This window comes from Acomys russatus, chromosome 25, assembly GCF_903995435.1.
Source record: "Acomys russatus chromosome 25, mAcoRus1.1, whole genome shotgun sequence".
NCBI classification, from domain to species: domain Eukaryota; kingdom Metazoa; phylum Chordata; class Mammalia; order Rodentia; family Muridae; genus Acomys; species Acomys russatus.
In genome coordinates, this window is record NC_067161.1 from 3,242,501 (window position 1) to 3,264,945 (window position 22,445).

The 22,445-nt window shown below is 47.6% G+C and overlaps 2 protein-coding genes across 3 annotated transcripts in view; both read right to left on the reverse strand.

Moving 5' to 3' along the window:
- Window positions 1–11,621, reverse strand: part of Snx29 (sorting nexin 29) — a 386,740-nt gene extending 375,119 nt beyond the window's left edge. For both annotated transcript variants that reach the window (XM_051167340.1, XM_051167339.1), the window contains exon 1: window positions 11,526–11,621. In XM_051167340.1, the coding sequence (XP_051023297.1) occupies window positions 11,526–11,532 (7 nt within the window). In that variant the 5' untranslated portion in view covers window positions 11,533–11,621. The remainder of the gene's footprint in view (window positions 1–11,525) is intronic.
- Window positions 11,622–12,893: 1,272 nt separating this feature from the next.
- On the reverse strand, window positions 12,894–19,960 carry Tnfrsf17 (TNF receptor superfamily member 17). Its single transcript, XM_051167345.1, has 3 exons — window positions 19,759–19,960; window positions 18,079–18,225; window positions 12,894–13,288 (listed from the first exon to the last, which is right to left on the reverse strand). The coding sequence occupies exons 1-3, from the start codon at window positions 19,871–19,873 to the stop codon at window positions 13,008–13,010; spliced, it is 543 nt and encodes a 180-aa protein (XP_051023302.1). The 5' UTR covers window positions 19,874–19,960; the 3' UTR covers window positions 12,894–13,007.
- Window positions 19,961–22,445: the final 2,485 nt, after the last annotated feature.

Here is a 22,445-nt window from a genome sequence, read left to right on the forward strand (position 1 = left end):
GGTGGACAGAAGGACCGTCTGACAGGACTAGAAGTCTGCTGGGGTGCAGGTGCAGGTGGACAGAAGGACCGTCTGACAGGACTAGAAGTCTGCTGGGGTGCAGGTAGACAGAAGGACCGTCAGACAGACTAGCAGAGCAGCTGGTCACGGAGCATCCTTTCACCCAGGCCACAGGTTAAGATGCTGCTTTGACCTGGGCACTAACTGACGCAAGTGTGATTTTGATGGATGGCATTGCACACTGAAGCCTGTGTTGGAATCACCACATGAAGATGCCTGCCTTCCTCCAGGCATGGAGGCACAGCAAAGACACTCAAGAAAACAATTGCTTTTTCTGGAAGAGTCTTTGGTAAGGTCAAGCCTACCCCGATTCTCATCAGGCAAGTGGCCATCTGGAGGGGCCTTTAGAGTGCAGATGGCCCTGGCACATCCTTCACACCTGTGCTTCCCCACAGCCCTCTCTTCACTTAGCAGAAGGGTTAGCTTCTGGCCCTCACGCCTAACTCCAAAACGGGAACTACGGCTTCCTTCCTTCCTTTTTCCAAGTATGAGACCTAACAATTCCTCACACTGGACAGTGACAACTGGAAGTGACTGCTACTATTTTTTTCTCATCATAACAAAAATTTATGTGACTAAAATACAATAAAAACAAATCAGAAAAAAAAAACTATCTCTTCTATCTCACTGGGGGACTGGCACTCTACTAGTCACTATGTGCCAAGTCACTACTATTCAGGAGGGTGTAATGACTTGTGCGTGTACAGGTACACATGTGTGCATATGCTTTCCAACACCAAAGGGCTTCCTGTTGGGCTAGGCTGGCCATCCAGTGGGCACCAGAGATCCAGCTATCTCTGCCTCCCCTTGCTTAGAGTATGAGTGCACTCCACCACACCTGGCTTTTTTATGTGAATGGCAGATTTCTGAACTCAGGTCCTCACGTGACCTGTGAAAACACACCCTGAGGCCGAGACGCAATCCCAATCCCAATGAGACTACCTTGACCTCAGCAAGGCACCTGTGGTCATCTTATCCCTGAAAAAAAATTTTTTTGTTTGTTTTTCGAGACAGAGTTTCTCTGTGTAGCCTTCACTATCCTAAACCTGCTTTATAGACCAGGCTGGCCTTGAACTCACAGCCTCACAAGTGATGGGACTAAAGGTGTGCACCACCACCACCTGGCTTATCCCTGAAAGGATCTGAGAAGAGAGTCTCAAGATGCAGGACACACAGGTAGCTCCAAGGCCACATATCAGCAGCAGGAAGTACAGAGAGAAGCCCTGGCTGTGAAGAGAGGAACATGCAGCAGGAAGTCACAAGACATGAGCCCTCATCCTAGCCAGGCCGCTTGCTGCCGTGTGACAGGGCAGTCACTTCCCTTCTCTGGACACTAGTTCCTGCATGAGATTATATGCCACTAGCCCTGCAGACAGGATTCTGCACAGACTGGCAGGCAGAAACACAAGATGCTTGACCCTTCTCCACTAACAAGCCAGAGAATGGATGCCCGCGCACGCGCGCGCGCGTACACACACACACACACACACACACTTGCACATGCACACAGGCACAACTACCTGTAACTTCGCATACATAAAATAAATCTCAAAAATATAAAAATAAAACCTTAAAAAGAAAAGAAAGATAAATGAGATGAGCATGGCTCCCTCCTCAGGGGAAGAAGGCACCCAGGCATGGCAGGTAGGGGAGGTGGCAGAAGAAGCATTCTGCCAGGCCTGAGGGCTCCTGGATGGCCAAGTGTCAATCAGAGGCAGGCAAGGACCTTGCCTCCACAGGCTTCACTGCCCTACCTCTCAACCAAACTCCTCCCTCACAGCCTCTCCTCCCTGAGTAAAAGGCATCTCTCAGCTTCTCTGGAGCAAAACCTAGGCAAACCCTGGCCCATTAAGGTCTCTGTTCTCACACTCTCACACACACTCACACACACACACACACACACACACACACACACACACACACACACAAACACACCTGGGATGTCTCCCTGATGCCACACACTAATGTTTCCTCCACACAGTTTACCAAGAAAGACTACACACACAACTGCAGGCTAAGTGCATGATACAGATCTGGCCAACTGGATCTGCAGGACTGGGTTCCACGATGGCTCTATGATCAGCCAGCCCTGGACTTTCCCTGGAGTACTCCTGCCTCCAGTGTCACGACAGGGTGGTGGCCAAGAGCTGCTGCTAGCCCTCTTGCTCTGTGAAGGAGAGTGGGACAGAAGTATAGTCCTGCTGCCTCCCTGAGAATCTGGATCCAGCTGAGCCTAAAGCCAAATAAACAGCCCTAAATCTTCCAGTTACACAAAGCTACATATGGCCCCCCCTCCTGTGTAGCAGACCTTGGCTTAAACAACTTCTACCACATTCCACCAAGAGAGATCAGGCCAGCGTGCTGCCAGTACTCTAGCAAAGCCTGTTTTCCTTAGCTGACTCCACCTCGTTGCCACTAGGGCCCTCGCCTCACTCACAGCATTTTGTACAACTGCTTGGGCACAAAAACAATCAGTGTCAGCCAGGCGGTGGTGGCGCACACCTTTAATCCCAGCACTCGGGAGGCAGAGGCAGGCAGATCATGGTGAGTTCGAGGACAGCCTGGTCTACATAGTGAGTCCAGGACAGCCAAGGCTACATGGTGAAACCTTGTCTCAAAAAACCAAGGAGGAAAAAAAAATCAGTGTCACCTCTGGGAAATCACATCAGAGACATAAGGCAAAGAAAGGAAGGCTACTGTGGTGGTTTGAGTAAATATAACCCCCACAGTCATGTGTTTGAATGCTTGGCACTCTTAGGAAGGGTGCCTTGCTGGAGTAGGTGTGGCCTTGTTGGAGGAAGTGTGTCACTGTGGGGGCAGGTTGTGAGGTCTCCTATGCTCAAGCTCCACTGCCCAGTGTGGCTCACAGTCTCCTTCTGCCGCCTGTATATCAATATGTAGCACCTCAGCACCATGTCTGCCTGCACGCTGCCACGCCCTCTGCACGCTGCCACACCCTCTGCATGCTGCCATGCCCTCTGCACACTGCCATGCTTCCTACAATGATGATAATAACTAAACCTCTGAAACTGTAAGCCATCCAAAATTCTATGTTTTCCTTTCTAAGAGTTGCCATGGTCGTGGTGTCTCTTCACAGCAATGAAATCCTAAGACAGCTACGCTATCCTGCGTACCAGTATTCACAACACAAGAGTAGAAGAAAAGGACGGAAAGGAAGCAGGGGCAGAGAGAGCTGACTAAGTCTCAAGTACAATACATAGTTCAAAGTGTGTGCGACAGGGCCGGGTGTGGTGGTGCACACCTTTAATCTCTGAGCTCGAGGCCAGCCTGGTCTACAAAGAGAGTTCCAGGACAGCCCAGGCTGTTACACAGAGAAACCCTGTCTCAAAACAAAAACAAACAAAGTGTGTGCTGCATGCAGAAAGGATTGTGCCCTCCTAAGAGTGGCCAACATGTAGTCCGTGGAGCAAGGTCTCACCTGGAAGTGTCAGAGATGAAAGTCAAACATAAATGCTGTGGTAATGAGAAAATGGCCTCAGCTGGTAGCAAGAGTTCCTCAATCTTTTTTTTCTTTTTTTTTAAGGGGTGTGTTTCATTTATCCCAGGCTGACCTTGAACTTCTGATCCTGCTATCTCCCGCTCTGAGTCCCGGGGCTACAGGTGTGTACCCCACTCCTGGCCTATGCAACGCTAGGGATGGAACCAGAGCCTTGTGCAAATGTGCCAAGTGTTCCATCCACTGAGCCACCGCACAGCCCTTCAGTCCTTCCCTCAGTATCTTCATTTCAGAGGCCTTGACGCATTTTCACCTAGCCACCCTCTTCGTGGCATTTCCCCCTTTGAAACAGTCTATGTAGCCCTTGCTAGCCTGAAACCTGCTACATAGACCAGGCTGGCCTCAACTCACAGCTCACAGCCTCTGCCTCCCGACTGCTGGGATTGAAAGTGTGTGCCACCATGCCCAGCTTTAGTCCCAAATGTCAAGTGTTTTGAACTTGGTTCTCATTAGGCGTTCGGAACCTAGGCACACACCAGCAGGAGGGGTCAGAGGCACTGCAGAGCTGATACAGCACTTCTGACATGGGAGTGCGAACATTCTACCATAATACACCAGTCCTGTGACGTCATGAAGAGGAAAGATATTAATAGCGTTTGAATTAAAACCACAAACACTCTCTTTCCAGTCACTGTTTCAGCTGATTCTTTATTCCAAGTACAAGTCATGACTGAATAGGGCCAAGGAGAGAACTGTGACCTTCAACCTTGCAGAAAATAAACAACTGCCAAGATGTACACACACACGAGGAAGGGAGCAGTGGTCATTACTCTCTGGGCCATGTCAGGCTCAGTGACTTCCGGGCCCCAGCTTCCTACCCTTCAAACAGGGATTCTAGCGTTTTTCTAACCCTGGGATTCCCAAGAGGAGAGTTACTGATGGAAACATGCAGCAAGGACTTTCACATGTAGCTGGAGACAGACAGTGCTGAGAACAGCAACAGCCTCCGCTCCCCTGGCTTCTAGAGGCCAACAGTGGAGGGTCCTGCCTACTGAGTTCTCCAGGAAGACATCTGACCCCTCCTTCCCTAAGAGAGGCCCACCCGGCTCTGCCGGATAAGCGTCTTTCCTGCTGGCATTTTGTTTACTTCTACAAGCGAATATAAATCCACAATGGCTGTATTGGATGGGTATGTTAAGCCGCATTGAAGCGTATATTTTACATATAACTCTATACTCTGAGTGGTTTTTGTTTTTTGTTTTACATGACAGAGTCTCATGTAGACCAAGTTGCCTTCCAACTCTCTATATGGCAAAAAATTCCCTTGAACTCCTGCTCCTGCCTCCACCTCCTGGGCGCTGGAGCTACTGGCGTGCAGCACCATGTCCAGCTAATGTGGCTGGAGATGGAACTCAGGGTCTCAGGGATGCCAGGCAGGCACTCCACCAACTGAGCCGCAGCATCCCAGCTCCTCCCTGCCACAACACTGATGTTTCACCTAATGTGCACTGTCCTACGTTGGTGTGTAAGTCTATCCTAGACTCGCTCTGTAGACCAGGCTGGCCTCCGACTCATAGTGATCCACCTGCCTCTGCCTCCCGAGTGCTGGGATTAAAGGTGTGCACCATGACCGCCCAGGGTTATACTTTTCTTCTTGACCTGGCTGAGGTTTTCTCTCAAAAGGCATACACACGGTGTTTACACATTCCCCGCCAATGGGCATCTTCATTGTTTCTGGCCTGGTGATAAACTATTATCTAGGGCCATTACATTTCCTGGATACTCGCACATAATACTCTCAGCCTTGAACACATCTTACTTCTGCTTCACTCAAGCATTTTAAATTCAAGAATAGAGCAGTCTAATGGCTAATGTACAGAATATACAAGAAACTGAAAACCATGTTTAGCCACGCCAAAAGGAAGCAATGAGCAAAACCCTGCAAAAACAACCCACAGGACAAAAGAGCACGTGTCTTTCTGAGACAACTGCAGACACTTTGAGGGAGGGGACTCTGAGCAGGTATCCCTGGCCTGGCTGAGGCAGAGGATCTCACTACAGGAAGATCTGGATTTTGAAGGCAGCCGGGATTACAAAACAAGGCACTGTCTTCAAAAAGGACACTGTGGGGCAGGCACCGTGCACGCGCACACACATGTACCTTTGTTGAGACACTGTGAAGTCTGGGGAGCTGTCTCAGTCGGTAAAGCGCCTGCTGTACAAGCATGAAAAACTGACTTGATCCGAAAGACCCACATTCTAAAATCAATAAATAAAGCCAGCCAAACATGGTGGCACACACCTTTAGTTCGGACTTCTGTGAATTCCATGCCAGCTACAGTTACATAGTTAGGACTCTGTCTCAAAATATAATTAAATAAATAAATAGCCAGGCATGGCAGTGCTTGTAATCCTGGTGTTGAGGCAGAAGGGCAGATACCTGAGGTTTGGTGGTCAGCCTAGCTTAACTGGAAAGCAGCAAGCTCAGGAAGAGATCTGGTCTAAAAAAAACAAGGGAGTAAGTGACTGAGAAAGACAGAAGTTGACCTCTGACCTCCATACACACAAAGACACTATGCCTCAAAGGATGACATAACAAACAAATAAATAAATAAGCTGTCCTCAGCATGGAGGCTCACACCTGTAATCCTGTATCCCATAAGAGGTGGAGACAGGAGGATCAGGAGTTCCAGACCTGCTTCAGCTACACATCAAGTTCAAAGCCAGCCTGGGCCACAGAAGACCCTATCCCAATAAAAGAGTAAGAAAACAACCCACAGAATGGAAGCAAAGTTTTATAAACATACTAATAAAAGAGTTATATATGGAAATTACACAAAATTCTGGCAACTCAACATTAAAGAGAAACAAATAGGTCAACGGAGGAATGGACAGATGGGGGATGGAGTGATGGCTCAGGAGTTAAAAGCACTGGCTGAGCTTCCAGAGGACCTAGATTCAATCCCCAGTATCTATATGGCAGCTCACAACTGGCTGTCATTCTAGCTCCAAAAAATCAGATACCCACATCTGAGCTCTGAGACACCAGACACACATGTGGTACACATGTACACATGCAGGCAAAATACCCATACACACAAAATATTACAATGAAAAATGTTTCCATGGACAGATGATATAAACAGATTATCTCTCCAGAGAAGATACAGCTGGCCAGTGGAGACAAGAGGCCATGCTCAAAATGACTAGTCATTAGGAAGATGCAAATCAAAACCGCAAACCAGTATCACTTCACACCCACTAGAAAGCAGGTTCTCAAAGGCTTGTTGGGGAGCAGAGATGCAGAAAAGCAGACAAGGTTCCACAGCTGGTTTATGTAACACAGCAGGGCCACTCTTCCCTATCTTCACCAAGAATGGAAGCTTGTACGTGAGGTTCACAGCAGCATCCCTCCAAGAACCAAGTGCTGCTGGTGACAACATGGGCGCAGTGCCCACACAGCAGAACATCATAAGAAAGAAGAAACTACAGGTTAGGCTGCTCCACAGCTGGACCCTGAGATTATGCTTAGTTAACAAAAATAAATGTTTTATTATTTATTTCCATAAAATACAAAGAATAGGAAAATCCAGAGTGACAGGTATGCACCCCCACACTTGGGAAGTAGAGGCAAGGAAGATCAGAGGTTAAAGGCTATTCTGGGGTACATGATAAGTAAAACGCTGCCTGGAATACGTAAGATGATATCTCAAAAGAATAAGGAGGGGATAGGGAGGGAGGGAGGGAGAGAGAGAGAGAGAAAGAGAGAGAGAGAGAGAGAGAGAGAGAGAATAGATTAGCTGCCTAAGAATGAAAGGACGGTAAATAAACAGTGATTGCTAATGAGCCCAGACTGTCTTTCTGAGATAACGAAAACTTTCTAATACTGACCACAGTGAGGCCTGTACAGCTCTGTCACAACACTAAAATAAACTTTAAAAATCTCTTTCCCACTGGGCAGTGGTGGTGCACACCTTTAATCCCAGCACTCAGGAGGCAAAGGCAGGCCAATCTTTGGATTCGAGGCCAGCCTTGTCTACAGAGTTAGTTCCAGGACAGCCAGAGCTACACAGAGAGACCCTGTATCTAAAAACCAAAAGAACAAAAAAACAAAACTAAATTTTCTTTCAAAGAGATGTAAATTATTAAAAGAAAAACCATCATTAGATCTGAATTGTAAAGTTACACCATAAAACAAATCACACAGCAAACACTTACATTTGAACATTAGATAGCTGGGCTATTGAGGTACCACCGGTTTCTGAGAGGATCACAAAATAAATTGCTTTTTTAAATGTAAGATGACAGATACATATACAAGTATTTGCAGATGAAGTGGCATAGCACTTTGAAGACAAGTAGGAAGTTGACAGGGACACAGCTGAGCTAGCCACAAGCTGTAACAATCAAAGTGGTTCGTTATACAATTCCACATTTGTAATGTCTAAAATACTCCTTTTTCTTTCCTTTATTTGAGACAGGGCTACACTATGTATCACAGGCTAGCCTGGAACCTGATCTAGAGACCAGGCTGACCTCGAGGTTGTAGTGATCCTCCTGTCTCTTGAGTGCTGGGAGCGCTGCAATTACACACAGGAGCCACTCACTACCACACACCTGGCATGAAAATTCTCCTTGAGAAGAATGGAAGTTCCTCCTGCACTTAACTTCATCACGCATCAATTATCAACGCAGCGGCAGGGAGGATGGGGCCACTTTCAACCATAAGTTTCAGGACACAATGAAAAACACGCTGCACTTACACACAGCATGGAGCACTTTCAACAGAACAGGGCCTGGGTTTGACCTCGCACTCTCCTTCCCACCCTGAGCCATCATTTCTGAATCAGTGATGGTTTGACACTTGGAATATTTGACAATATTTCAAAAAGAAAGAAACTCCAAATCCAGGCTACAACAGGCTAACCCTGAGCACCTAGTTACCACAGAACAAAGAATCTGCATAGAACACGCACAGCTGTGTGCACCCAGCACCAGGGAGTGAGAAGGCTCCTGCCTCCAGCCACTCTTTCCAAAAAATGCATTTGGTCTCCTCTTGCATATAATTAGTTTGGCTGTAGATCTAATTTTTAAAAACTTCCTCAAACTTTTCTTCAATTTTTATTTCCATTTTTGTGTGTGTGTGTGTGTGTGTGTGTGCATATGTGTGCCAGTGTTTGTTTTAATTATGTTTTTAGTTATTTACTCTGTGTGAACATGTGTGTCACAGTGTTTATTTTAATTACATTTTTATTTATTTACTTTGTGTGTGCACATGTGTGCCACAGTATTTCTGCTTTATTTACATTTTTATTTATTTTCTTTGTGTTTGTGTATTCATATGTGTCAGTGTTTCTGCTTTAACTACATTTTTACTTATTTCCTTGGTGTGTGCACATGTGTGCCACAGTGTTTCTATTTTAATTACATTTCTATTTATTTCCTTTGCGTGTGCACATGTGTGTCACAGTGTTTCTATTTTAATTACATTTCTATTTATTTCCTTTGTGTGTGCACATGTGTGCCACAGTGTTTCTATTTTAATTACATTTCTATTTATTTCCTTTGTGTGTGCACATGTGTGTCACAGTGCTTCTGTTGAGGTTGAAGACAACCTGCAGGTGTCAGTTCTCTCTTTCCACCATATGGGTCCCAAACTCAGGCCATCAGTTGGCCGCAAATGTTAAGTGTCTCCTTGAAAGATAAACGGATCAATTTCCTTTCGTTTCTCAATTTCAGCTCCTCCTCTAATGAAAGTAAAAGAATTTCTACTCCAGAAATCTGAGTCTACGGCAGGCCCTTTGTCACATTAAAAAGAAAGGTTTAACTGGGCGTGGTGGTGCATGCCTGTAATCCCAGCACTCAGGGAAGCAGAGGCAGGGGGATCTATGTGAGTTCAAGGTCAGCCTGGTCAACAAAGTGAGTCCAGAACACCCAAGGCTACATAGAGAAACCTTGGCTCAAAAAAAACAAAAACAAGAACAACAAAACCAAAAGGGAAAGGTTAAAACTAAGGTGTCTTCAGTGACAGGACACAGGTCCAGCATATATGAGGCTGTGGCTTTATCCGTCATCATCACAAAGCATTTCAGAACACCTAGTGCCCACCCGTGTCCCCAGTCCCCAGTCCATATGGAAACAGTAACAATGAGTCCTGAGCAACCTGAAGTCTTTACTCTCTCTGAGGCAGATGCTACTGCGCATGCCCATTGTGCGAGACTTCCTCTTAGTTACTCTAACTTATGCAGCTTTAAAGGCTGGAGAGGTGGCTCAGCCCTCAGTAAAGTGTTGGCTGCTGCTTAAGCATGAGGACGTGAGTCAGGGTCCCCAGCACCCACGGTAAAAGCCTGGCATGTAGTAGTACATGCTTATAACTCCAGCACTGGTGGGCTGAGGCAGGTGCAGGAGGCTTCGCAAGACTCTGGGGCCAGACAGGCTAGCTGGGATGGTGCGCTCAGGGACCAGTGAGAAGCCCTATCTCAACAGACAGTAGAGAAAGACACCCAGCGCTGACTTCTGGCCCTCCTAGACACACGCACATACAAACATACCTGCACACACACATGTGCATATACATACTAAGTTAATTAAAATTATACAGCTTTATGTAGGAGAACTAGGATTTGAACCCAATACATCAGGCTCTTGGTGGATGCCAGCGCACATCTTGGCTGTATCATCAGTGGTCAAGGATCTGAAACCTTCATTACACCCGGTGATTTACTTTAGCGGATGCAGGTAAACTGGAAAACCCCACCACCCGCCCCTTCAATAAGACTACAGTTCCATAAACCTTGCTCTTCAAAAACAAAAAGTATCTAACATCCATTTAAAGATGCACAGAAACAACTTAAAAGCTAAAAATGAAGGCTTTCCCTTGATCCTTTGCCCTAGCACTCTCTCCACCTCTGAAACACCTGAATGAAAGGCTAGAGGCTGGGTGCCGGGACTCTAAACTTCAACTGCACAGTGGGGGGGGGGGGGGGACCAGAAACTATGAGGGTAGGCGGGTCCTCCTAAAGGAACCCAGATCCCTGTGACCAGCGAGAGAGTCAACAGCCGGACACAAGGCTTCCCTGAGTCACTCCCATCTCCACACGCAACACCCAGGAATGACTTAGCACCGAAACATCATCAGGACTCTTCAGAGGGAGGCAAGGATGGAGACAGACTCAGACTCAAGGGACTAAACTTCAGTATCTCTGAGCACAAGCTGTCCACACCCACCTTCCTCTCACTTCCAGCCTCCCCACCCGCTCCACCTCCGCTCCCCCCCCCACCGCACCCCCCGCTGGTGGTATTGGTTTAGGCAAGGCATCAACCCCATTTAGGTTCAGCATTGGGCAAGAAGGGACGCAGGACACAACAGACGATGAGCTAAGGGAAGAAATGCAGACAGCTGGAGCATGAAGCAACAGCCCACATGAAAACGGCACAGCCGGGAGAGGGAAGCTGAGAACCTAATGGGCCGGCTCGGGGGACACAGGTGCAGGGAATAAGAGGGATGGAAGACAAAGCGGTCGTAACACCGAGCCCACTGGAGACCGGGAGCTGCTGCTCTGGTTTGCTATTGGACAGGGGGGGTTCCGGGTCAGCAAACCCAGAGTCTAGAGATGTTCTTTATCACTAGGGATAAGAGACCTGGACCGGAGAATAACTGAAAGCCAGGGACAGGTAACTAAGGCTGGATCTCAAGAGTCACAGGGGCAAGCACCAGCGATCTGAGAATCCCGGGTGTGGTAATCTATCCAAGGGGCAGGCGGGCTGGGTGGGTCTGGGAAGAATTGGGTAGCAAGCTCTGCTCTAGGAGTTGGCTGTCAGTCATGAGGCGAAAGGACAGGACCGCCAGCCTGGGTAAAGTGAGAGCTGTGCAGGAGACCGGGGGCCAGGGCTCGGAGCCTGCGAGGGAACCCGCGGCGGGTCTGCAGGGTGCGGAGGACACCGGGCCCGGAGCGTGCGGCTGCAGCGGCGCCGCCGGGCGGGTGACAGCAGCGGGGCCGCCACTCACCGCTCATGTTGCCTCTCTCGGGGCCGACGCCGCCTGCCTTGCCGCCGCCGCCGCCGCGTCTGCAGCCGCCGAGCTCCACACAGGCCGGGAGAGAGCGCGCCCCGCCCGCTGGCCCCGCCCCGGAAGCAAGGGCCCTCCAAAGGCCCGCCTCCCGACCCGGAACCAAAATACTCCCGCGAGTCGAGGCTGTGGAGTGGCGGGGAGGAGACCCGGGACTTCACGGGATAAACACCGGGAAGAAGACATCCACCAGAACTGAGGTCCAGCCAAGGATGCGGGAGAAGCGTACTGGGAGCTGGAGTAGTACAAAAAGCCCTACAGAGATTCCACATGGGTTCAGCTAAAGTCTTCCACCTTTCACCCTTTTAGGACACAACCAGCTCCACAACTGGGGCAGACCAGGTGTGGTATAGGTGATACATACCTAAAATCCCAATCCAGAGACTGAGACAGGAGAATCAAGAGTTCAAGGCTAGCCTATCAGGAAAGTGATACCTTTCAGCACTTTATACATTATGAAGCCTCAAGTGTCTTGTTACGGTTTCTTTGTCAAAGTAAGACATTCACTCACTGGCTATTACCTGCTCTCTTGCTCTGAAACTCTCTCTCTCTCTCTCTCTCTCTCCTCGCCTCTCTCCCTCCTCTCTCTCACTCCTCCTCTCCTCTCGCCTCTCTCTCTCTCTCTCTCTCTCTCTCTCTCTCTCTCTCTCTCTCTCTCTCTCTCTCTCTCTTTCTGTGTGTGTGTGCGTGCATAAGTTGGAGATTGAACCTAGGACCTTGAACATGCTAGGCAATTATTCTACCAGTACGCCACATGACTACAGCATCTGTAAGATGGACGTAATAATGGTCTGCCTTCCTTACAGTATTTTGTATGTGTCAAATTACTTAGAGCGGTCTCTGGCACCATTAAGCTTACCTGGGTGATTGCACACCCTTGAGCTGAAAACAGTCCCAGTTCATGTTTGTCACAGTTAGCAGTGATCCATGTGTTTCTATGAGCATGCTAACGCCTGCTGCCTCCATAATCTGGGAGCTTAAAGAGCCTGTGCACGGCACACAGAATTAGCCTGGCTGCAGGAGAGTCTAGTTTGTCCTGAAATACACCATGTCTGCGGGTGCCTCAGTAAAAACATGACAGAAAGCTTTTGGTTTGTTATGTTTTCCAAGACAGGGTTTCTCTGTGTAGCCCTGGTTGTCCCGGAGCTAGCTCTGTACACCAGGCTGGCTTTGAACTCACAAAGATCCAGCTGCCTCTGACTCCTGTGTGTTGGGATTAAAGCCGTGAGCCACTACAGCCTAGTTTTGGTTTTGGTTTTGGTTTTGGTTTTGGTTTAGAGAATCAAAAATTCAACCACAAAACCAGGATTAAAGGACAAACGGCTGTATTCTGGGTGGAAAGACCATCACCCTGAGGACATCTAAAGCAAGCTCTTCTTCTGACAAAGGCTCTCACAGTGGCTCATACCATCAGAAAGGTCACTATCTAGAAAGAGGTGACTTCTCCAGCCCTGGGACACTTTCCAAAGCAGTTGGCATGTTCCTGCCATAGCCACTCGTTTTTGTGGTGACAAGAATGGTCGCACCCTCCTCCATGGCTGGAAGTGGGAAGAGATGGTCAGAATCGACGGTGGGGTCGCTCTTGGCACAGTCCTCACAGGAGCACTCTTCCACTGTGTACTCCAGGCTCTGGGGAGGAGTCCTTTCATCGCCAGCCCTGCTCTCAGTCGGGGCAGTGTTGGCCTTGTCCAGCAGAACCGATCCTGGTGACACAGAAACAGGCATTCACCAGAAGGGCCCAGTGGTACTGTCGAGCCACACATGGCAGGACACAAGCAGCACAAAGCCAAGAACATGCTCCTCCACCAAGAGTCACCAACTGAGACCCCAGCCATGCACGGCCCTGAGGCAGGCTGCTATGTGGGAATATGGAGTTTTTAAATCTTGTCTTATTTGACCATATCTAAAACCCAGGCAGTTTCACCTGAGAATCTACACAGCCAGACTGAATAAAATAAGCTACAAAGTGTGACAACAGGAGAGGCATGGAGACAATGGGCTGGAATCAAAGAAAGCAGATGCTACCTCCACACACCTGCTGGGCACCCTTATTGGTACAGCCACAAAGTGGACTAGTCCGTGTACTTATTACCAAATGCTCAACTCTTCCGAGGTCTGAGGATTTGACCTCATCTTCCACAGGCAATTACCATACGTCACAGCACATCAGAGTCAGCCTGTGAGTGACATTCTAGAATACCGAAGCAAAAGCTGAGCATGGTGGCCCATACCTGTGACCCAGCCACTCAGGAGGCTGAGGCACAAAGAGTTTGGAGCCAGCCTGTTCAAGAAAGGTCCTGAGCTCAATCTCCGGTACCAGAAGGGGGAAGAACACAGAAGGGGTTTTACAATCTATTATCATCGTAGGAGGAGTCACATCACAGTCACTTTAATTCAGAACCCACATCAAAAATGGGGTGCAGCAGCAGGCAGCTGCAATCCAGCTCAATAGTGAGGTTAGAGCCGGAGACAGAATTGCCCCAGACACTTGAAGACCAGCTACCCTGGAAATTGTATCAATGTATAAAAAAACAAGAGAGACCCTGCCTCAAACAAAGTGGAAGATGAGACATGATTCCTGAAAGTTGTCCTCTGACCTCCACACATGCTGTGGCATGAGCCTACCCTCTCTCTCTCTCTCTCTCTCTCTCTCTCTCAGAAAAGATTAAGCTTCTACTTCCCAACATTCTGCAGTGCAACTTTATCATCTGAAAACATTTCTTTCAGGGGATTAGAGAAATGGCTTAGCCACTAAGACCACTACTGCTCTTGCAGAAGACATGAGTTCAACTCCCAGCACTCGCTTGGTCCCTCACAACTGTCTGTAACTCCAGTCCCAGGAGACTCTCGCTTCTGGGGTCAATGTATGCCTGTGACACACAAGCACATATGAGGCAAAACATCCATATATATAAAAAAATAACTAATAAAGCATCTAAGTCAGCGTTGCTCTAGAAATACACGAAGCATGAAAAAAGAAGGCCTACCCAACCGCACTTCCATGTGGACCTTAAGGAGCCATGTACAGAACAGCAGCAGAGAGGTGGCTACCAGAGGCAAGGAGGTAGGGAGAGGAAAAGCAGCCGGTCAGAAGCCCAAAGCCGCAGTTACATCAGCGGAATCTGTAGAACCAGCAAGGGACAGGATGACTGGATAACACAGTGGTGCAGGAAATAGCAGAGCACATTCCAGCTAGCCCGGCCACCAGGAGGAACGGTGCAGGCTAGGGCATGGGGCTCAGTTGACGGAGTGCTCACCCAGGGAGCATGCACAAGAGGCTCTGCACTCAGTCCCCAGAACTTCACAAACCAGGCCTGATGGTGCACACCTGCAGAGATGGCGGCATGAACATCATCCTGAGCTACATAGTCCCAGGCCAGCATGTGGTACAGGAGACCCCATCACCAGAAACAGTCAACTATGTAAAATGTGGATGTTTGACTGTAGTCACTGTTTCCTTATGTGTCTGTAATCAGAATATTATGTCATGTACCTTATATATGTATAATTTGTATGTTTAAAAAAAACATCCATTCTAAGGCTGAAGAGGTGGCTTAGCGGTTAGGATGACTGACTGCTCTTGCCGCCCCTCTGCTGCACTAGAAAGCAAATGGGAGAGGGGCTTTGCGGATCGTGCATGGAAAACAAGTGCAGAGAAGCAGGATGAGGAGTGGGAAGACAGCTCAGTGGTTCAAGAACCTCAGCCCCAGCCGGGCGTGGTGGCGCACGTCTTTAATCCCAGCACTCGGGAGGCAGAGGCAGGCGGATCGCTGTGAGTTCGAGGCCAGCCTGGTCTACAAAGTGAGTCCAGGATGGCCAAGGCTACACAGAGAAACCCTGTCTCGAAAAACCAAAAAAAAAAAAAAAAAAAAAAAAAGAACCTCAGCCCCATGGCCGGGCGTGGTGGCGCACACCTTTAAGCCCAACACTCGGGCAGGCGGATCGCTGTGAGTTCGAGACCAGCCTGGTCTACAGAGTGAGTCCAGGACAGCCAAGGCTAACACAGAGAGACGCTGACTCAAAAAAAGAAAAAAGAAAGAAAGAAGAAAGAAAAGAGAAGAACCTCAGCTCCAAGCATGAGGACCTGAATTTAACTCTCTAGCACAAAGGTAACAGACACATGCCTGTAACCCCAGCATGTAACCTCCCAGAGGCAGAGATGGGAGAACAGCATGCTCCTGTTCCACCCAGAGGTCCTGCCTCATGGCAAGGGTGGAGAGGCATAGAAGAAGAGATCTGATGTCCCACTGTCACCTTTACATGTGCATCCTCACCTTCATGCACCACGCACACCAAGAGAAAAAAATTAATTAAAAAAAATTTTTAAAGATGCAGGACAGTAGCTACCGTGTGTCTGAGAATCGGATCACAAAGAAGACTGCTATAAAAATATTTTTAGCCTGAGAGACCCTTGAGTCAAGCACCTACTTCTCTGAGACTGGCACTCTCTTGCTTAATAATTATTCTGGAGACGGTCAGTGAAGCAGAAGTGACTGGTTATTCATTTTTAGCACTTGAGCAGTAAAAATGTTCACAGGCAAACAGTGCTTATAATTGTATTAAAAGCATGGCCAGGGATCTTGCCAAATACACTTAGCCTGAGAGTGCCAGGCCTGGCTAGCAGTGTGTGACAACACAGTATCATCAGTGTGCTGACTTCAAAGACACTTCCCAAGGAAGCCTCAAAAGCAGTTACCAAAAGGAAAAGTGGGGCAAACTTGTAAAAATAACTTGTAGCCTGATTCAATTGTCTTCTCTGTCGGCTAACCTATGCCTAGACCTAGAAGCTTCCAGCCTCTCTACAATCTAATCTAGACCTAGGATGTTTTCTGCCTCTCAGACTTACTGCTGAATAAGCTCACCCTTTCTCATTCTTTCTGAACTCTGGCTGGAGGTTCAACTGAGCTGTCCGGCTCAAACGCCTCTCTAAATTGATTGATTCAGTCTGGCTTCTCCCTCAGCCTCTGACTGAATTGCTCTGCTTTTCATACTAACTTTGGCAATACGGTCTAATCTTCTGGCTCCTTCTCATTCTCTGGCTCCTTCTGTCTTCACCTGTGTCCAGCTTGTTCTATCTGCAACCTGTCTCTGTAAAACTCTCACAGTAAAACTGTCTCTGAGTTCCACAAAGTGAGCAAACTGCCCTGAACTCAACGCCACTGCACTGCCTCTCATCTCACTATCAACCGAACTGAACTGTCTGACCAGAGCTCAGACATCTGCTTGCCAGTCTCCTGAATGCTGGGCTTTTTGTTTTGTTTTGTTTTGTTTTTTGTTGTTTGTTTGTTTGTTTTTAAAGGTAACTGATCACTTTTTTTTTAATTTAAAGATTTTTTTTGTATTATTATGTATACAGCCCTCTGGCAGCATGTACAGAAGAGGGAATCAGATCACATTATAGATGGTTGTGAGCCTCCATGTGGTTGCTGGGGATTGAAATCATGACCTCTGGAAGAGCAGTCAGTGCTCTTAACAGCTGAGCCATCTTTCCAGCCCAAGTGCTGGGATTAAAAGCACGCACCACCACATCCAGACCTAAACTTTTCTTTACCTGAAACTTGCTCTATAGCAGGCTGGCCTTGAACTCAGATCTGTTTGCCTCTGTCTCCAGAGGTTAAAGGTGTGTCAGTATTCCAGCTGGATCACACAGACCTAGAAGGTATTTGGATGTGATCTTTTGCCAGAACAGCCATGTTCAGAACTTAAGTTCTTCTACAGGAAATGGGCATTGAAAGGAGACATGAAAAGTAGGTGTCAATGCCATTTTTTGTGTTTGTTATGTTTTGTTTGAGGGGGACAGTTTGGTGTTTTGTTTTGCTTTTGTTGTTGTTGTTGGGATTTTTTTAAAGATTTATTTATTTATTATTATGTATACAGTGTTCTACCTGCATGCACACCTGCTGGCCAGGAGAGGCCATCAGATCACATTATAGGTGGCTGTGAGCCACTGTGTGGGTGCTGGGAATTGAACTCAGGACCTCTGGAGGAGCAGCCAGTGCTCTTAACCTCTGAGCCATCTCTCCAGCCCATTATTGGGATTTTTTGTTTTGGTTTTGTTTTTGTTTTACAAGACAGGGCTTCTCTCTGTAGCCTTGGCTGCCCTGGACTCACTTTGTAGACTAGGCTGGCCTTGGACTCACAGGGAGACACCTGCCTCTGCCTCCCCAGTGCCGGGATTACAGGCATGCACCAATGTGCCACGCCCTGTTGTTGTTATTGTTTTAATGTTTTGCTTTGAAACATGGTCTCATGTAGCCCCAGCTGACCTCAAACTCTATATGTAGATGCCTTTGACCCCTTTGGCCCCCCTGCATCCACTACCCAGGTGCTAAGATGACAGGCTTGTGCCACCACACCCAGCCCACTAACAGATTTGAAAGTGCTGTAACAAAAAAAAAAAAAAAAAAGTCAAAGTTAAAAAAAGAAAAGGAAATGAAACTTGGAAGAGCCACTCTTACAGAAATAGATTTCAAAGATTCACCATCAAACTGACCTGGGTTTTGAAGTTTGGCCTTCAGAGCTTCAGGGTTCATCTTCCTCAGCAAGATTGCGAGTGTGAAAAGTACCAAAGAAATGATCAAGGTCAAGCCCAGGAATGTCCAGAGATCAGTATATGTCCCTTTCACTGAACTGGTCATGCCTTTATTAAAAGAATGACAGAGATATGAAGCCAGAGCTCAGTATTCACACCAACCACGAGTTTTCTAACAGACAACTCCCCTGCTGCGTATTCATGAGCATCTTACTTTTCAGTTTTTGGTTTTGTTTTTTTGTTTTTTGGGTGTTTTGTTTTGTTTTTTGGTTTTTCGAGACAGAATTTCTCTATGTTATCTTAGCCATCCTGGACTGACTTTTGTAGACCAGGCTGGCCTCGAACTCACAGCAATCTGCCTGCCTCTGCCTCCCCAGTGCTGGGATTAAAGGCATGCACCACCAGGCCCATGAAGCATCTTACTTTTAGGGGTGCTTTTTGAGACAAAGTCTCATGTAGCTCAGGAGGGCCTCAAACTCCTCCATAGCCGAAGACGACCTTGAGCTTCTGGTCTCCAGTCTCTCCCTCCTACATCTGTGCTGCAATTACAGAGCTGCAGCACCGTGGCCATTCACACTGCCGGGGAGAGCCCAGGGCTGTGCGCATGCTAGCCAGGCACTGTAGCGCCTCATTTACAGCTCCTGTTGTTGTCTTTGAGACAAGAGCCCATTCTAGCCCAAGCTGTAATTCCCTACGCAGTCCAGGCTAACCTCAAATGTGTGTGATTCTCAGCCTAGAGGCCGCAACCTCTCTGGGGGAGCTAAACATATCAGATATCCTGGATGTCAGATATTTACATTATGATTTATAATAGCAGAAAAATTAGTTATGAGGTAGCAATGAAAATACTTTTATGGTTGGGGTCACCACAGCATGAGGAACTACTGTATTAAAGGGTTGCAGCCTTAGGAAGGTTGAGAAGCAGTGCCTTAGAGGCACGGACTACCCGTCCCTGGTTTCACCAACATTTTAAATTCTAAATGCCATTTAATTCTTTTTTTTTTTTTTTAATTGAAAAATAAACTCATTCATATTACATCTCAATTGCTATCCCATCCCGTGCATCCTCCCATTCCTCCCTCCCTCCCGCTTTCACCCCATTCCCCTTCCCTATGACTGTGACTGATGGGGACTTCCTCCCCTTGAATAAGATGCTAGGGTATCAAGTTTCTTCTTGGTAGTCTGCTATCCTTCCTCCCAGTGCCATCGGGCCTCCCCAACATGGGGACATGCTAAATGCCATTTAATTAAGAGCTGATGAATAGCCTGGTGTGGTGGCACACACCTTTAATCTCAGCACTCGAGAGGCAGGTGGATCTCTGTAAGTTCGAGTCCAGCCTGGTCTACAAAGAGAGTTTCAGGACAGCGAGGCCTATGCAGAGAAACCCTGTTTTGAAAATCAAGAGAGAGAGATGGGGGGGGGGGGGGAAGCTGATGAATAAAATTAGGTTTGGTTCTGAATAATTCTTTTGCTCCAGGAGACAAACTATTGTTCTATTTCCTTTCTGGTTTTGATTCAGGAAAACGAAATGAAACAATCTCACCATCCTCTCCACAGCATTTCCCTCTGGTAGATAAAGGCACTATCTATCAAAAGGATTGCTTCCCACCAGGCAGCAGCTGCTGAAGAGTCTCACTTACGTGGATTACAGTAAGGCTGACAGGGCGCAGGAGGGTTGGAACACCGAAGGTGACAAGGTTTGCAAGCATGCAGCAGACTGTCAAAATATTCACTGTGGAAACACTGCCGAGCCATGTGGAGTGCGATTGCCAGCAAACAGAACAGCACAGAGGGACAAGCCAGTTCTCAGGAATCACTCCCCGAGTGCAGCGGGCAGGGATGTCAAGGAGGGCCGCAGGTATTGTGGTGGAGGATTTGAATAGCTCTCTCTCTAGTCCTCTGTCCCTAAAAGGCTTGGGTGGAGCATCGGAGGGGCTTTATCACAGCAGAGCAGGCCTGAAACAGAAACTGCCTATTTATAGAAGAACATTCTCACCCAGGTAACAGTTGCATGATGTGGACAAGCCTGGAGCATCGAGCAGAAAGTGCAGCAGCCATTGATGAAGCATCTATTTGTGGCCTGTACTACGCCATAGGAGATGTACAGGCTGAGGGCTGCATCCCTTACACACTTAAGAGTCAACAGGGAAAGCAAGCTGCAGCCTGTGACCAGCAGTGGGAGTGACTGATAGAAGAGGAGACGGACTGGATTATATGACTACCAGTTATGCTTTGGCAGTTGGGGTTAAAGCAAGAGGCTTGAGCCAGGTACAGTGGCAGATGCCTTTAATCCCAGCACTCAGGGAGGCAGAGGCAGGTGGATCTCTGTGAGTTCGAGGCCAGCCTGGTCTACAAAGTGAGTCTAGGACAGCCAGGGCTACACAGAGAAACCCTGTCTGGAAAAAAAAAAAAAAGCAAGAGGTTTGAAATGAGGGTCATTTGGGGCCATTGACAATTAGAGCCATTCTGACTGTGTGTGGTGGCGCACACATTTACTCCCAGCCCTCTGGAAGCAGAGGCAGGCCCATCTCTATGAATTCAAGGCCAGACTCATCTACCAGATCTACATAGAGAGACCCTGTCTCAAAAAATAAAGTGAAACAGCAAGCCAGCATGCATCCACGAAAAGAGATGAGCCTTTACCATCCCCCAGAAAATGCTTAGAGACCTGGATTGATGACTTATGAACATATGTTGGGGCCTATGCGATCTGTAATGTCAGAGTGAGGAGGCACTCAGTGTGAAGCATGCCCCGGAAGTCAGGAGGAGACAAGAAAGCCAGAGCTTCCATATACCTTGGGAGGGGATGTACTGGCTAATTTTGTTTTGTTTTGTTTCTTGGGGAAGGGTTTCTCTGTTTAGCCTTGCCTGTCCTGGGCTCACTTTGTAGACCAGGCTGGCCTCGAACTCACAGCAACTCACCTGCCTCTGCCTCCCAAGTGCTGGGATTAAAGTCCTGTGCCACCACACTGGCTAATTGTATGCCCGCCTGATACAATCTAAAGTCATCTGAAAGCTGGTGTGGTGGTGCACGCCTTTAATCCCAGCACTTGGAAGCAGAGGCAGATGGGTCTCTGTGAGTTCAAGGCCAACCTTGTCTACAAAGCAAGTCCAGGACAGCCAAGGCTATACAGAGAAACCCTGTCCCCAAAAAATAAATAAATAAAATAAAGTCATCTGAGAAGAGAGAACCTCAATTAAGAAAAAAATGCTTCCATAAGACCCAGCTGTAGGCTAACCTATAAGGCATTGATTGATGGGGGAGGGTGCAGCCCATTGTGAGTGGTGCCATGCCTGGGATAGTGGATTTTGGTTCTATAACAAAGTAAGCTGAGCAAGCCATGAGGAGGAAGTCGGTAAGCAGCACCCTTCCATGGCCTCTGCATCAGCTCCTGTCTCCAAGCTCCTGCTCTGCATGTATCCTGCTCTCACTGCTTTTGACAATACAGAACTGTGAGTGAAATAAGTCCTTTTCTTCCTATGTAGTTCAGATATAGGGAGGGCCCCTATAGACTCATAGATTTGAATGCTTAGTCACCAGGGAACAGTGCTATTAGGAGGTGTGACCTTGTTGGAGTAGGTGTGACCTTGTTGGAGGAAGTGTGTCACCAGGGATGGCTTTGAAGCTTCAAGTCCTCAAGCCAGGCCCAGTGTCTCTCTCTTCCTGCTGCCTGTGGATCCAGATGTAGACCTCTCAGTTACCTCTCTAGCACCATGTCTTCCACGGCAGTAACGAACTAAACCTCTGCATGTAAGCCAGCCCCAATTAAATGCTTTCCTTTATAGGAGTTGCTGTGGTCGCCGGGTATGGTGGTGCACACCTTTAATCCCAACACTTGGGAGGCAGAGGATCTCTCTACAAAGCCAGTCCAGGACAGCCAAGACTACAATAGAAACCCTGTCTCAAAAAAGCAAAAAATAAGCCAGGCAGTTGGCAGGCGGATTGCTGTGAGTTCAAGGCCAGCCTGGTCTACAAAGCAAGTTCCAGGACAACCAGAGCTGTTATATAGAGAAACCCTGTCTTGAAAAGCAAAAACAACTGTCTTGGAAAAAAAAGAAAAAGAAAAGAAAAGCAAAAGCAAACACAAACAAACAAAAATGCAAATAAATAAAAGAGTTGCTGTGGTCATGGCATCTCCACAGTAATGAAACCCTAACTAAGATACTCAAGTAGCTTTGGTGTTGAATATTTAATATTTATTGTTATTTTAGTGAAATCAGCTGTTTCTCCTTAACCAGATTTAGGTTTTGTTGTTGTTGTTGTTGTTGTTTGTTTTTTGTTTTTTGTTTTGAGACAGGGTTTGTCTGTGTTAGCCTTGGCTGTCCT

Excerpts from the sequence above, each read along its gene's own strand:
- Tnfrsf17 (XM_051167345.1), bottom strand. The coding sequence starts at position 19,873 with ATGGCTCGGCAGTGTTTCCACAGTGAATATTTTGACAGTCTGCTGCAT. Across the intron at positions 18,226-19,758 it reads TCAGCCTTACTGTAATCCAC|GCATGACCAGTTCAGTGAAA; the intron begins GTAAGTGAGACT and ends CTTTTAATAAAG. Across the intron at positions 13,289-18,078 it reads GGCCAAACTTCAAAACCCAG|GATCGGTTCTGCTGGACAAG; the intron begins GTCAGTTTGATG and ends CTGTGTCACCAG.